This window comes from Uloborus diversus, chromosome 1 (genome assembly GCF_026930045.1).
Source record: "Uloborus diversus isolate 005 chromosome 1, Udiv.v.3.1, whole genome shotgun sequence".
Taxonomy (NCBI): domain Eukaryota; kingdom Metazoa; phylum Arthropoda; class Arachnida; order Araneae; family Uloboridae; genus Uloborus; species Uloborus diversus.
In genome coordinates this window covers 135,744,129-135,759,295 of record NC_072731.1, presented here as the reverse complement: position 1 = coordinate 135,759,295, position 15,167 = coordinate 135,744,129, and the positions used below count along the sequence as shown (strand labels likewise).

General features: G+C 32.6%; 1 protein-coding gene across 1 annotated transcript in view; it reads left to right on the top strand.

The window, feature by feature from the left end:
• The window catches only part of LOC129221408 (protein disabled-like), a 58,158-nt gene extending 55,858 nt beyond the window's left edge, over nt 1–2,300 (top strand). The window contains exon 10 of the mRNA XM_054855893.1: nt 1,225–2,300. Coding sequence (XP_054711868.1) covers nt 1,225–1,236 — 12 coding nt within the window. The 3' untranslated portion in view covers nt 1,237–2,300. The remainder of the gene's footprint in view (nt 1–1,224) is intronic.
• Nucleotides 2,301–15,167: the final 12,867 nt, after the last annotated feature.

Here is a 15,167-nt window from a genome sequence, read left to right as displayed (position 1 = left end):
TGTAAAAAAAGATGCTTAAAACTTGCCTGTTCGAGGGTAGCTTCCCTCTAATACTTTGTTTGGAAATAAAACCCAGAAGATCAAAATAAAACTCACTTCTTAATTTGTGTCAACAGACGTCGGTACAATTTTACAAGTCTAGATTGATCGTCTCAAAAGTCGGACAAAAGTAACCAGCAGCACAAACTACTCGTCAGTGAAAATTATTGATAAAAGACAATGTTTTACTTGATTAGGAAACAAGTAAATGATGCACAATTTATAAAAGTAGAGTTGCCACACAAACCACTCTCAAATAAAAATTAGTGATGCAGGAAAATGTTACACTTTGTTAGAAAGCTAATAAACAATGCACATTTCATGAAAATAGAGTTACAAATTAAGTTCACGCCTAATCATATGAAAATAATTATAGATTTATTTCACAAAAAAAAATATTACCTTTAATAGTACAAAAGGCAAATATCAAATGTTTTCTCACATTCAATTAACAAAGGCAAATGCCATGTTATGGGAAAACACTGCATGCTAACAAAGTTCATTAAACTTAAATTATAATTCTAATCAATTTTAAAATCACTCATAAATTTATGTGTTCTTACAAAAATAACTCAACTAAAAACTAACAGGAAAACTTTCGTGAGATTGTTTCAGAAATGATTACAGGAGCATGAAACGTCGTGTTGGCGGAAAAGCTTCATTGCCTGAAAAGAAGCTAGTCAAGAATTGAAATGGTATACTAGGTCACAGGAAATGGCAGTTTGAGTAAAATATCACTTGCAACAGGAAATAAGGCCATCAAAAATGCCAATCTGACAGGTTTTCTTTTTTTTTAATTTGAAAGCAGTTTTAAAAAATCTTTTTAGGCGAAAATTTAATAATTTCATGCTATTTGAGGCACCCCTTAAATATTTCTGACTAAGCTAATGTTTCGCACACTTTTTTTTGTCCATTGGAACAAAATTGGGGGAGGGGGGAGCTAACTTTTTACAAAGTTGAAAAATAAAGGCCACTCTAATGTATATCCGTAGTTGTTCTTAACCAGGCAGCATCGTAGTGCTGTGATTAGGATCTGCACAGCCTTCACAATGCTGGCTGTTTAGGTTTGCCCCAACTAAATAAAATTAAACTATTTAATCCAAAGGCAAAGAGATGAGTGTATGAGTTGATATTCAACAATGCAGACTAATGTGTATTTATTTAATTTTTTTCCTTTATTTACAGGCTCCCACGTAGTCATGAATGAATTGTCATCATGAAGCCATGGAAACGAAGTGTTTTGTATTTTTTGTATAGCTAGATCCTGTCCATATTTAATAGGGAGCTAGGGAGCTTATGTACTAAGATTTGTCTCATTTTAAGAGCTCTTTAGAATACAACCTTCTTAGTTCCTGGGGACAAAAACTAGGCCTTACAGAAAGCCATTTTATAAATGTGCCACAGTATTAGGATATTTTTAAAGAAATTTAGATTTTATTTATGATGAATTTTTAATGTTAGATCTGAATTTTACTCCCAAGATCTGATTTTAAATTCTGTGATTAAAAATTTGTTCAGGCACTTGTTAATATTTTCATCATTCATGTTATGTTTAAGTATATTTGTTTTCCTATTTTGTTAACACTTTCCTTTGAATATTTAGTGCCATTCTTTGAATTTACTTCTCAAGAACAAATTTGATTGTATTAAATAGTTTGGTAAATATAAATATTGACTTTAACCTTTTAAATATTCATAAAATGTGTGCAAACTAAAGGAAGACTTGTTTGAAAACTATACTTTGGTTTTTCAATGCGTTCAAAAAGTAAGTAAAAATTTGTTAACATAAATTAAACACACATGAATGAATATTTTAATTATTTTTTATATTTACAAATATTGTTTTATGTTGCTTACATGTGTTTTTAGGTTATAAAATTTATACGGACATTTATTTTAGAGCTAAGTTATTTAATCAATTTTTTGCTTTTTAAATATTGTTTTTCAATTCTGAAAACTGTTTGACTTGAATCTCTTTTACTACAAGTTCAGTACATGGGTTTCATTCTCTACTTAATTTTTGCTTTGTTTGCTACTAAAAAGTTCTTTTCTACTTCAATACATTTATGTATCAGTTTATATAATATTATTTAATTTCAAAAATATTTTTTTTTCTGTTACCATTTTTATACTATCTAAATTATGTTCCTCCTCTTATGATATATTGACATATTTAGCTGCTGTTAAAATTGCATTCAGTGAGATCCTCATCTCTTATGAAAATAAATGTAATTTGAATTTTCATTGTTTATCAACATCTGTAAAAAAAAAAAAAAAAAAAAAATTATATATATATAGTTCTCTTAATGCAGTGAAATCCCATTATTACGAACTTTAAGGGCCCGCAAATTTTGTTTGTTGAGATGGGAATTTCGACGTAATGGCAGTTAAAATTGGACATTTTTTATTTTGAATGGATATTTCATTGTATTATATTTTTTCTGTATTTTTTTATTTTTAAATTTTCTCTGCAAATCTTGATTAGTTGCATGTTAAAAGCCTAATAAAACACTCTGGTACACTTTATATTCTATTTTTGGATACAGTCTAATGGAAAGGAAAATTAAGAAATACTGTAGTAAACTACACTGGTGTAAGTGATTAAAAGAATTTTCAGATTTGGTCAATTATCTCCAGAACTAGTGGACCAATTTTAATGAAATTTGGTCTGTGCATACATTGAAACAATACAAAACAAATAACCAATCAAAATTTTAAATACACATGCATGATCATAAGTAACACTCGTTAGAGTCAGATGGCATGAAACAGCGGCTGCAAAATTAAACAAAAAAATGGGTTAATAGGGCATATGGTCCCCTCTAACAGACATATAAGCCTCGCAGTGTTACTCTATACTTGAAATGAAGCAGTTCATGGTATCCTTAAGCAATTATTTCCCCTCGTTCAACAACGTCGTTCTCAGGCTATGGATGGTCCCCGGAGGGGTGTTGCTATAGCCCTCCCGAGAGCGTCCCAGACATGTTCTATTGGGTTGGAGTCTATAGATCTGCTTGGCCAATCCATCGAGTGAATATCCTCTCCTTCCAGAAATTCGTTGACCAGAAGGGCTATCTGCGGCCTTGTGTTAACATCCATTAAAATTAACTCGGGGCTAGCAGTGCCCCTCAAGAAGTGAGCATAGGGCTCCAAGACCACATCCCTATACCTCGAAATTGTCACAGAGACTCTCTCAAAGACATGGAGAGGTGTGTAGCCATCCAACATGATATCAGCCCAGCCTGTCAAACCTCCTCCTCCATAATGGTCGATTTCACCGATGTTGGAATGTAGGTAGCAGGTTCCTGCTTCTATCCATGTAAACGTAGAACAAGAATGATTGTTTAAGCTGAAACAGGACTCGCTATTTGCCTTCCAATATGCACGAAATCAACCATTATGGAGGAGGAGGTTTGACGGTCTGGGCTGACATCATGTTGGAGGGCTACACATCCCTCCAAGTCTTTGGGAGAGGCTCTGTGACAGTTGCGAGGTATAGGGATATGGTCTTGGAGCTCTATGACAAACTCCTGAGGGACGCTGTTAGCCTTGAGTTAATTTTAATGGATGTTTGCACAAGATCACATACAGCTCTTTTGGTCGACAAATTTCCTGAAGGGGAGGATATTTACTGGATGGATTGGCCAAGCAGGACTCTAGACTCCAATTCTATTGAGCATGTCTGGGACGCTCTTTGGAGGGCAATAGCAACATCCCTCCGAGGACCCTCCATAGTCTGAGTACAGAGTTGTGGAATGAGTGAAAAAAGTTGCTCCAGGATCCCAAGTATGGAGTCACACTGCGTAACTTATATGTCTGTTAGATCGGACCAAACCCCCTACTAACCCTTTTTTTTTGTTCAATTTTGCAACTGCAGTTTCATGCCATCCGACTCTAACCTGTTTTATTTGTGACCATGCGTGCGTATTTCAAATTTTAGATGGTTATTTGATTAGTATTGTTTTAATGTATGTACATACCAAATTTCATTAAAATTGGTCTAGTAGTTCTGAAAATAATCCACCAAATCAGAAAATTCTCTTAATTTCTTACACCAGTGTAGTTGTGGAATTAATTAATTTTTATGTAGAACTTCAACTGATGCATTCTTTATTTTCCTTTTTTTTCCAATTACAATCTCTGAAGTTAATCCCACTTTTGAATGCAAGTCTTACAAAAAAACTTCCTGAGGTTGGCAAATATGCAACTGTGAAAAAAATAGATCTAAATTACCTTAGTATTTTTCTTGTCATCTATTATTATTATTTATTAGCTTATTTTTACCAAAATACAAAAATGAATGTTCTTTTTTTTTAAATTAACAATTTAGTTAATAATCAGCATGAAAATGTTAAGAATGTTGTTGAAGATTTATAGAATCCCTCTACAAAATCAGATATTTTGAAAATAAAATACAACTGAAAAAGAATAGCTTTGCATGTAATAAAAATTAATGAAATCTTTGCACCAATTGCAAAATATTATGTAGACAGGCGTTTTGGAACAAAAATGAAGAACTCTTTTCTTTCTTCTTTTTTCATCAGAACAAAAATAGCATGCTCATGCTCTCCCCCTCCCCCCCAAAGATGGAGTGTTACTGAATGCAATTGAGATCCTACTGCCTTTTTGGTTTTTATATTTTTGAGGTAAACTGTCCCATCCCCCCCCCCCTGAACTCATTTGTAAATTAGTCTCTGTATTGAAGAAACTATTAACTCAAAGAGGCATAAGAGGCTGGTGCATCAAAGAAGTAGGAGGTCAAAAGTGTGAAGGATTAGGTGGCACGGCGCCTGAAGCTGTCCCCCCCCCCTCCATAAAATTGAGATATATTATTGAATTTTAACATTATTAAGTGATCTGCATCAAATGTGGAATATGTCCTCAAAATGCAGGATGGATAGCCATCATAGACTCCCCCTTACTGTTCTAAGCTGCATTCTTATGAAATACGAGTAACATAAAAAAAGTTTTTTTTTTTTTGGTGCCGTAAATCAAACTACCAAATAAAAAACCATTTTTTAATTTATTTTAAATTTTTGGCTCTGAAAAGTGAGGGGGCAAGGCTTCTATACTATTGGAAGTAAGGGGGTAGGTGCCCTTCTTACCAAAACAGGCTGTGTATTGGTTTGAAATAATAATTTTGCTATCAAACAGTTAAATTTTTTTGCTATCATAAGTTAACCTTTTTCCCCATTGCATATTTCCCTTTCTCCAGCATAATGTGTATTAACATTACATGCATCAACATGATTATATCATTTAACGTCACTAATAACATGCTGTCCCAGAAATGACATGTCTTTTGAAATTCAATAAAAGAAAAATTATGTGATAGAAATATATTGTTTGCTGCCTTAGACTTTGGAAAGCAGAAAATTTCAACCCACCAATTTGCATATGTAACTACTATTTGCACCTACAGGTGATGCTGCAGGTATGCAAAAATTGCAAAGAAATAGAATCTGTAACACTTTTGTCTGGTATTTTTCCACACAGTCTTTCACAAGCACTTGCAAACATAACAAAATACTGCTTCAAGGTGTCATGGATTCCAAACACATATTTCTGGGGCAGCCGAGGGGTCCCGACCCCTCCCAAAATTAAGTTTAAATCCACTTGTAAATAAGGATTTTAATGTTTTCAATTTAAATTTCAAAATTTCTCGAACTTGATTTAGTAGGCTCTTCTTGAAATAAATTCTGATAAACAAAATTCCTGGCGGATTCAATTTCCCTGCAATTCTTGCATACCTGCATGCCACCCGCTGGCAGTAATCGTAATAAAATATGCAAATTTGTAAGATGAAATTTCCAGCGTAAGGGGGCAAATGGTACATTTCTATTCACAACGTTTTTCTTTTATTCATTTTCACAATTTACCGGTTATTTTTGAAACACCTATTTATATGTTAAAAAGAATTGTATTTTGTCTTTGTAGAGTTAGTAGAGAAATACTTGTTTTTACCTGCTACTCTAGGATTTGTTGCTGAAAATTGCCTTGTCCAAATGCATTTTAAATATTTACTTAATGTTGCTGAAGTATTTAAAGCTATAACCTGCATAGTTATCAAGAACTTTGTGATTTATATTTGATCAAAAGTGGAACATTTACCTCATTTTTCTCTTTTGCTATTTGCTTGTGATTGCCAAGTTTTAAACTACATGTAACTTTTTTCGAACTAAATTTTGTTGTAGCTTGTGTGTGCCTCACATATATGCTTTATGGAAGAAAAAAATTTACTCCCTATGGCTTTGATAACTTCTTGTTATTTATCCTCTTTCAGGTATGATTGTTATGTGAAAAGTTAATATTTGTATATTTTGTAAGTAAGTCAAAAATGGTTTTAAAATTTCTTTAAACTGTTCAATTTTCTTGCATATTATTTTTGATATTACAAATATTGTTCCTGTATAAGAAAATATTCAAGAATTATTAATGAAATTTTAACCCTGTTAATTCAAGCATTAACTATGAAATGTGATTATCTGAATTTGCTTGTCTTTGATGGTGCTTGAGTGGGTGGATAAACGGTGGATTTCCTTGTGTTACTATATTGGTGCTGTCTAAGTATTACATTGTTTACTGCACTTCAAAATATGTGTTCCCTACAGTTAGAATCTCTGCTCAAAGTATGAAGTTTATTGATAAGTAAAATGTTTGTTTAAAGCTTTACTTTTCGTAAATTTTTACCTAAACCATTGGATTTTATTAATTTATCTGGAAACTGAAAGAATGATCATCAAGACATTTATTGCAACATATTGCCAGTTTATTTAGTTTTTATTTTTGTTAAGTTTTTGTGGCATTAAAGTCTCATTTGTAAAAATAATTGGTTGTGCTGCATTGATTGTCTCACCATGGTGAATCTGAAGGCTCTAGTGTTATGACAATTCAATGAAGTGATTTTGTTGTTGGTACATATATAATATTTTGAATTTGGATTCTTCTATTATTATTTATGGTATTTGCATTTTATCTATGTTTTAATTTTTTTAGGGGGGGGAATTTAATTGATGAAAGAAGGTTTTAAAATATATACTTTGTGTTCATCAGTTTTTCATTGTAAGTTTAAACTTTAAATTTTAATAATTTTGTATTTTCTTATACTCAAAAAAACATGTATGTTTGTTACATAGGTGCTAGCATGTGATACGTAAATCTGAGTATTCATGAAACTTGAAAGATTACTTTTATATCAACTTAAAATTTCAAATGAAATGTTATGTCAAAAACAACGTTAGCAACTTCACAATGAACATGAGAGATATATGTGTCAAAGTTTGAAATAATTTCTAATGAAGCTGTATAAAAACTGTATAATACTAATACTGCTGTATAATACTTTAAAATATACTTGCAGCTTTAAAACAGGTTTGCAATTTTCATTTCCAGACTTTTTTTCTATTCCCAATAAAATCTTCTCTACTATATAATAAATTGTGTAGGATCATTGAGATTAGAACCATTTTTTTCATAATTTTGTAACTGAGTTATGTAGCACTCATTGGCATTACTTATGTTTACCAAGACTTACAATCTTCAAGAAACTAGACATATTTAGATAATAAGTTCTCCAAAAATATCAACTGCAGCAAACTTTTTTTTAAGCATGCAAAGCTACTCAATATTTTACATATGCCCAGCAATATTTATTCAATACAGTATAAATTATTGTGATAAAGTGTAATGATTTTGAGAAACTTTTAAATGTGTTGATGATCGTTCTTTCTGCTGTTGATACATGTGAAGCACAAATTTTATTCTGTTTGCGAATCTTCTTGAAAAAGAATTGTTTAAGTATTGTTGAAACCCACTACTTTATGGTGGTGTTTGATGTAGCATAATAAAATTACTGTTTCTAATAGTTCGTCATGTTTTTTATTTAATCTCTGTGAAACTAACTACAACTTTTGCCTTTCATAAAAAGTTGAAAAAACAGTTGGTTCACCTTTATATTTGAGGAGTTTACTTTCAAAACGGATTATATCCAGATCCAGTTTTATATTTTTTTGGCAAAACGAAAAAAAGGTTTCACGCACAAGCTCTAAACGTTAGAATTTCGAATTTCTCACAATTTGTTATTAGAATTTCAAGTGACTATTGGCATAAGTCTAGGAAATTTTCCTCAATTTTACCTAAATTGCCAATTTTATTTTGGATATACCCTCAACCCCGCTTAATCGGGAAACAAATACACTTATACAAATAAAACCTCCCGGAACCGAATATTTCCCCATAGACGCAATGTTGAAGATCCCCGCTTAATTGATTAATTTCCCTGGATAATTGAATAATATTTATCAGCTTTTGTAAATATTTTTGTTAATTTTTTTTTTGAATAAATTAGAAATAAGTTGAGTAAAAACAATTGTTGACATAAATATATAAAAGAATGTTTTTTGCCTTCAACTCGCATGCTTGAAAAAACTTCTATTTTTTATCAAAACATTTCCTCCATTCAGTGGCGGATTTACTAGGAGGGCGGTGAGGGCAACCGCCCCCTCTATAACCATCATTTTCCGAAAACAATAATATGAAATATACTAGCAATTGCTACTATTTTAATCAAGTGAATTCTATAAAATTGCTTTAAATTAGTTTTACACAGTAGTTTAGTCAAGGATACACGGGGTTCAACACATCGAACCCAAACTTGCCCCCCTTCCAACCCCCACCCCTTTTTTTTGAACTTTAACAACACTGCTTGGCAAAAAAAAATAAATGCTTTTGGCATAATTTTTGCCGATTCTTACATAAAATGACTCCTTGAATCCAAACACGACTGCATCCTCAGTTTTTGGCAGTTTCATAGCCATTATTTTTATTTGGAATGAAAGGGAGCATTATATTTAGCCATTAATACTCTTCTGAGGGACTAGAGAGGTGCGAAGTTCAAAAACATGAATATTTGGAGCAAGTTCGGAGACTCATGAGAGATATTCCATAAATATTTTAGAAATCGACGAAACCAATCTTTGTTTTCTAGGGGCTTATTTTACAGCGGTTTCTCTTATTTTCGGCATAAATTCAGAGTATAGGACTCATTTCTATGAGTCCAATGTCCGAAAAAATGTTCACGTTGTAAAAAAGCATTGTAAAAACAAACAAGAAAAGCATAGCAAAAACTATGCTCTCTGATATGTAAAACATTAGTTTTCAAAGTCCTATTGGATGGGTGGGAGGAGCAATTGCACCTTAACCCCCCCCCCCCCCACGTGATGGGTCTAGGGAGGAGCCTTTTACTGTTTTCAACCGCCACCCCTTGAATAGAATATAAATCCACCCCTGCCTCCATTCTAATTTCTTTTGTAGTTGCCATTACAATAAACAGCGCAGCCGATAATTAAATTAAATAATGCAATGAAATATACACTTTTCAGACGATAATAAATTGAAAAATATTTAATGTGATATAGGCAGATGAGAAGGGAGAAAAGGACTTGGGGAAAAGTATTCCCAAAAGACCATCGAGCAAACAATCCACCATTACAGAATTTTTTCAAAAAATATTGTATTGAAATAAGGTGTTAAGATAAACATTTCATAACTCAAGTTGAAAGATAATTTTCGTACGTTCTATAATCTTATCTTACTAATATTATATATGCGAAAGTTTGTCTGTATGGATGTATGGATGGATGTTTGTTACTCTTTCACGCAAAAACTACTGAACGAATTTTGATGAAACTTTACAATAATATAGCTTATGCATCAGAATAACACATAGGGTAGTTTTCGTCCCGTTATGGGGGGCAAAACCCCCTTAGAGGGGCAATAAAACACAGATTTTGTATAAATTCTCTAATATTGGGATGAAAAAATACTTGCACATATTTACATTATATGTCCATCGAAAGCTCTGATTTTTCTGCTGAAGATGGCACCTGTTCGAAATTTCTAAGTAGAATAAAAAACGAGTTATGAGCAATGAGCTTTTTAGATCCATGTTCGAAGGCTTTCCTCAACTCAATACAGTATTTAGTGTATCATCTCAATTCCCTGTCGATAGCGACAATTGTTGTATTGTTGACTTTCTTTGCTTTTCGTGATTGTTCAAGGCTTTTTTCAAGTCAAATCTTGAAGTAAGATTTTTGCACAAGATTGGCAAATAATACATGATTTGGCTGATGATTTTCCATTTAAACGGAACTTTAATGTAATTAATGGTTTTTATTATTATTTATGCTGATTGAACACTTACTCATTATCCAAACAACCAGCAGATCGCCAAAATTTTTGCAGAAATATTTCCGTAGCTGATGCATTTGGCAGTTTTTTCAACGTTGCTGTTTTTGAAGCCGAAGACTACGTCATAATGTTTCTCAGCTTCCACCATGTAAACAAAATATCGCCAATCAAAGAATTTTCAAAAGACTTTTTTTACTGTGTTAAATAATCCAGCATCTAAATTAGGCAAATCCATAAACAGCACAAAAACTTCCATTAATTTTCCTTTTTGCACAATTTCAAACAATCACCAAATTTTATTACTTATTTTGGTAACATTACGGATGAAACTGTTTAGCGCCATTTTATGGTGACCAAAAATATCTCAGCATCTGGCGACGATATCTCTGTAACGAAAATTAATATCATATCGTTTTATAAAAGTAAGGAAAGAATGGGGGAGCATCATCGAAGGCAAGCCCGTGTCTAGGATTTCATAAAGGGAGGGGTTAAAACTTTTTGCCTTTGTAACTTACGTTGTCAAAGGAAAACTAACTATACGTGTTGAATAGTTTACTTTAGTTCGATAACTAGGTTTTTTTTTTTTTTTTTCAATGTTTTGTGTTTTAAAAAATCTTATTTGCACAGTTGAACATTTTGTAAAAGCGGAAAAAAAGGCACACATATTCCTTTTATGCCACCTAATGCTAGTTTCTTTTTTTTTTTCTTTTTCCATCAAATAACATTGAACAGAAATTTAATGACAACAAAAATTTTATTTAAAAAAATTGCTATTTCGCACAGAAACATTTTTCTAACGTGTGAAGCGACTAATTCATCCAACACTAAAGACGTACCATAAAAAAACCTAATAGTAAGCAAAGTAACCATTTTCCATGCCCCTACTTTTTTTTTTTTTTTATCACAATTGAGGAAAATGTTAATTGTTATAGATGGGGAAATATTAAAGAGGGTGAATACTGTATCAGAGTTTAACTCTAAAATTAATTAAAACTTAAAATACGTTTTGGAAAATCGTTTAATGATTCAATATTTTTTTTCAATAGGAGGGGTTTAACCCCTAAAACCCTCCCCTTGGACACGGCTCTGATCGAAGGTACCCCGAAACGACTTTCGCAAATTCGGTAAAATCGCACCAAGAGCCCACAATGATTGAAATTTCCCGAAATAACTAAAGCAAGTATAAGGGGATTACGAGCGCAGCTACTTTTTTTTAATCACTTCGTACTCCATTAGCCATACAGAGAAGGTTTTAGACTCCATGTTAAAAAAAAAAAGTATCAACAGATTAATCTTTTTAAACATGAGAAGATTAATTTCATGTTTTTTTTAATTTGTGTATGCTTAAATATAGTGCTTTCGTTTCTAAATCAATACTACTTTGTTCTTTATACTTATTGCTATTTTAGTTTTATGGGTAAGGAAGAAACTCGATTTTTAATCACGTCAAAAAGATGTGTTTTAAATTCTTTCACTTAAAACAGAAAACAAAAGCAAGTAACGATTTTTTCTAATAATTATTACTGACCCAGGCAACGCCGGGTATTTTTGCTAGTAATGAATAAATTAGTAAACTATTTTGTTGTTCACTTAGCTTATTTCTAAAACTTTTTACAAATAACATTAGTTAATTCCTTTATATAGCTATTGATTTATAATTATCAAGTTTTAAGACAAATGTTGTCAATTTAGAAAGGTAAAGACAATTTCCCCTCTTTATTAAATACCCCGCTTAATCGAATAATATTTCTTGGAACCGACGATATTCGATTAAGCGTTGCCGATAGCATTTGTAAAACAATGGATATCATCCCTTTTGCAAAAAAACACGCATTTTCTTCAAAAATAAACTTGATTAGATTCAAACAAAATATTCAGTATCTTAATATATAAAAATCTTCTGTGCGGACGTTTGTCACCATAAAGCTTTTAAACAGCTGGACCGATTTTGATAAAATTTTTGTGTGTAATTAAGTTGTGACAAGCATGGTTTCGAAGCGCGATGGATCGAATCGGAAACGTTTTTGATAAAATATTTAAACATTGGATGGTTATATCTCCCAAATGATTAATATTTATTTTAACCTTTTCTATTCTATTCTATTCTATTCAAGAGTCACAACTGACTACAACTGTATTTATGTCGAGGACTGCATACTAGTGCCTTGCCTCCATTATTTTATATACCGATAGATGGCAGCACCATCACCAGATCGAACAGTTAATGAGAATTTAGAACTAGTCCAAGAGCTAATAGCTACCTGGTACTAGCACCCCTAGAGGTATCGTTTCACTTGGAGGACATTGAGACCACGAGCATATTTAACGTCGCCCAGTCCCCTTTAATGACGACGGTGGGTCTTCGACCAGCGGGGATCGAACCCGAGCCCCTCCGGCCCCGAGTCCAATGCCCTACCGATCAGGCTACCACGGCCCCATTTTAACCTTTTGTTGAGCGAGAACTGAAATAAATCTTTAACCCGTTGCCAAAGGACAATAAGAAAAAAAAATGTAAAAATTTCCTACTGTGACATGTCAATTGAGAATAGATAAAACGTAGGGTCTGGTGGGGGAAAGTGGTCAATGGGGTAAAGTGGTCATACGTCAAATAAATGGCTATAGCTTGGAAATAAACGTTCGAATGAATGTGAAACTTTTATTTTAGAGTAAAACAGTTAGAAACTACATTTTGAATACAAAATTTTACAACTGGAAAAATATTATTTGGTAAAAAAAAATATTTTGCGTGAACATGAAAAATTTTAAAATCTAAACACCTATTTTAACATCCTTGGGAAATTTTGTTTGTTAGAATTAGGAACAGATTGACTGTACAAGAAGCTTCCTACATTTCTCAAGAACTCTTACTCATTAGCAGTTAGCTGAATCTATTTTAGATAATTTTTTAGAACAATTTAAGTAAGATGGGGTAAAGTGGTCATAATATTAGGCTTAACGAATATTGTTCTTCTAATGTCACTTAATCTTTAGGTATAAGGCAGATACAAATTAAATATTAACTTTACTCAATATGTATTGTTTTTACAGTAAACGGGGTTAAATATACGAGTATATGCGTATATATATACGCATATATACTCCTGCAGACATGTACATAGACGTATTCACATAAATGCGCCAATAAATACATATATGGGTATCTGCAAATATTTTTTATCCACACAGCTATACATTCTACTATACACGTATATGCTCGCTTACACTCGTATATATAAGAACACTTATATACTCAGGTAGACACGTATATACGCATACGTACTCGAGTAGACACTTACATACAAGCATATGATATAAAAGTGTACAGGTTGAGTTTGCATTCTTGAGCAAATTACTAAAAGGTGTTAGAGGAGAGGAGAAGAAGTAAGAGTTAATAAGGAACATATGGTCCCAAACACAATGCTGACGTGCTACATGCACGCAAAGTGAGAAATTGATGGATGCAAAAAAAGTCACAAATTTCTATATATATATATATATATATATATATTTATATATATATATATATTACACAAATGCAATTTTACACAACATTTTAGGACTTAAGAAAGTTTTAAACCGATTGATGAAATTTACGGCCTTTAGCTGAAAAACATCATGCGTCGCATTTACAGATCCCTCTCTGTTGCAAAAACGAGACTTTTGAAAATTTTTCATCAGCCGCTGCGCCTTTGTTGCGATGCGTGTATTAGAGCTACTACGGACCGTAACTTTCAACAACTGCTCTAAATATTTCTTAAAAACTAAAATGTTAGGTAAAATCATCTGTGTGCAACAAATTTGTGCCCTGCTTTGCCTCCTGGCTTTGTGTGCATGTAGCCCGTCAGTGATTATAACTTCCTTATGATTCTTTGCTTCTTATCTTTCTTCCTCTTATCTTTCTATCCTCCCCTCTCACACCCCTTTGATTTTTGCCCAAGAGCTTAGATTCACTCTGTAGGCCGACATGTATATAAGCGTATATTCTCGTGTACACATACATATACTGGTGTATACACGATAATGTACGTATATACGTCTATACAGGTATATAATCGTGTGTACACGTGTACATGTGTATATACTCGTGCTTCCATATTATATATACGTGAGTAGACACACAGACGCACTGGATGTATCCACGAATTAACTCGTGTACACCCGTATATGTATGTACGTACACTTATATATGCGTATATACTTCTAATATACACATATATACTCAAGTATGCACGTATTTTCTCGAGATATAAGTGCATACGCGCATATGATGTTCGTTTATACGCGTATATACTCGTATATACACGTGACACGTACATATACGTGACACGTATATACATGTGATACGTATGTACTCATGTAGACACGTATAGACTCCTGTAGGTAATCAAGTATACATGCTTATATACTCGTATTTATACGTATATACTTGAGTAGGCACGTGCATGCATGTATCGGATGTATACATGTATCTACTCATATAGGAACGTGTTTACTCGTGTATAACACAACACGTATATATTCGTGTACACATGTACTCGTGAATATACTTGTAATTATAAAAACAACTGAAATATACAAGTATTAGGGTATTTTATAATGGTTTTGCTACTATTTTTAACTATGACCACTTTACCCCATGCTATGACCACTTTCCCCCACCCCATGGGGTAAAGTGGTCATAAAAACATAGGGAAAAGAAAGTTCTATAAAACTACTAAAATCAATATTTTTCTTCCTAAAATTTAATGTACCGTGTTCTTTAATAATGCAATGTAAAATAACAACAAAAAAAGTTGAAGTGTTAAAAGAATTTGTTGCATTTATTATCCACCTAAGTTGAAAACATACGATTTTATGACCACTTTACCCCACCAGACCCTATAGTACAGTGCAATTAAGCACAAACCTCAACATCCAAAGTAAAAGTTTCCAGCCAATTT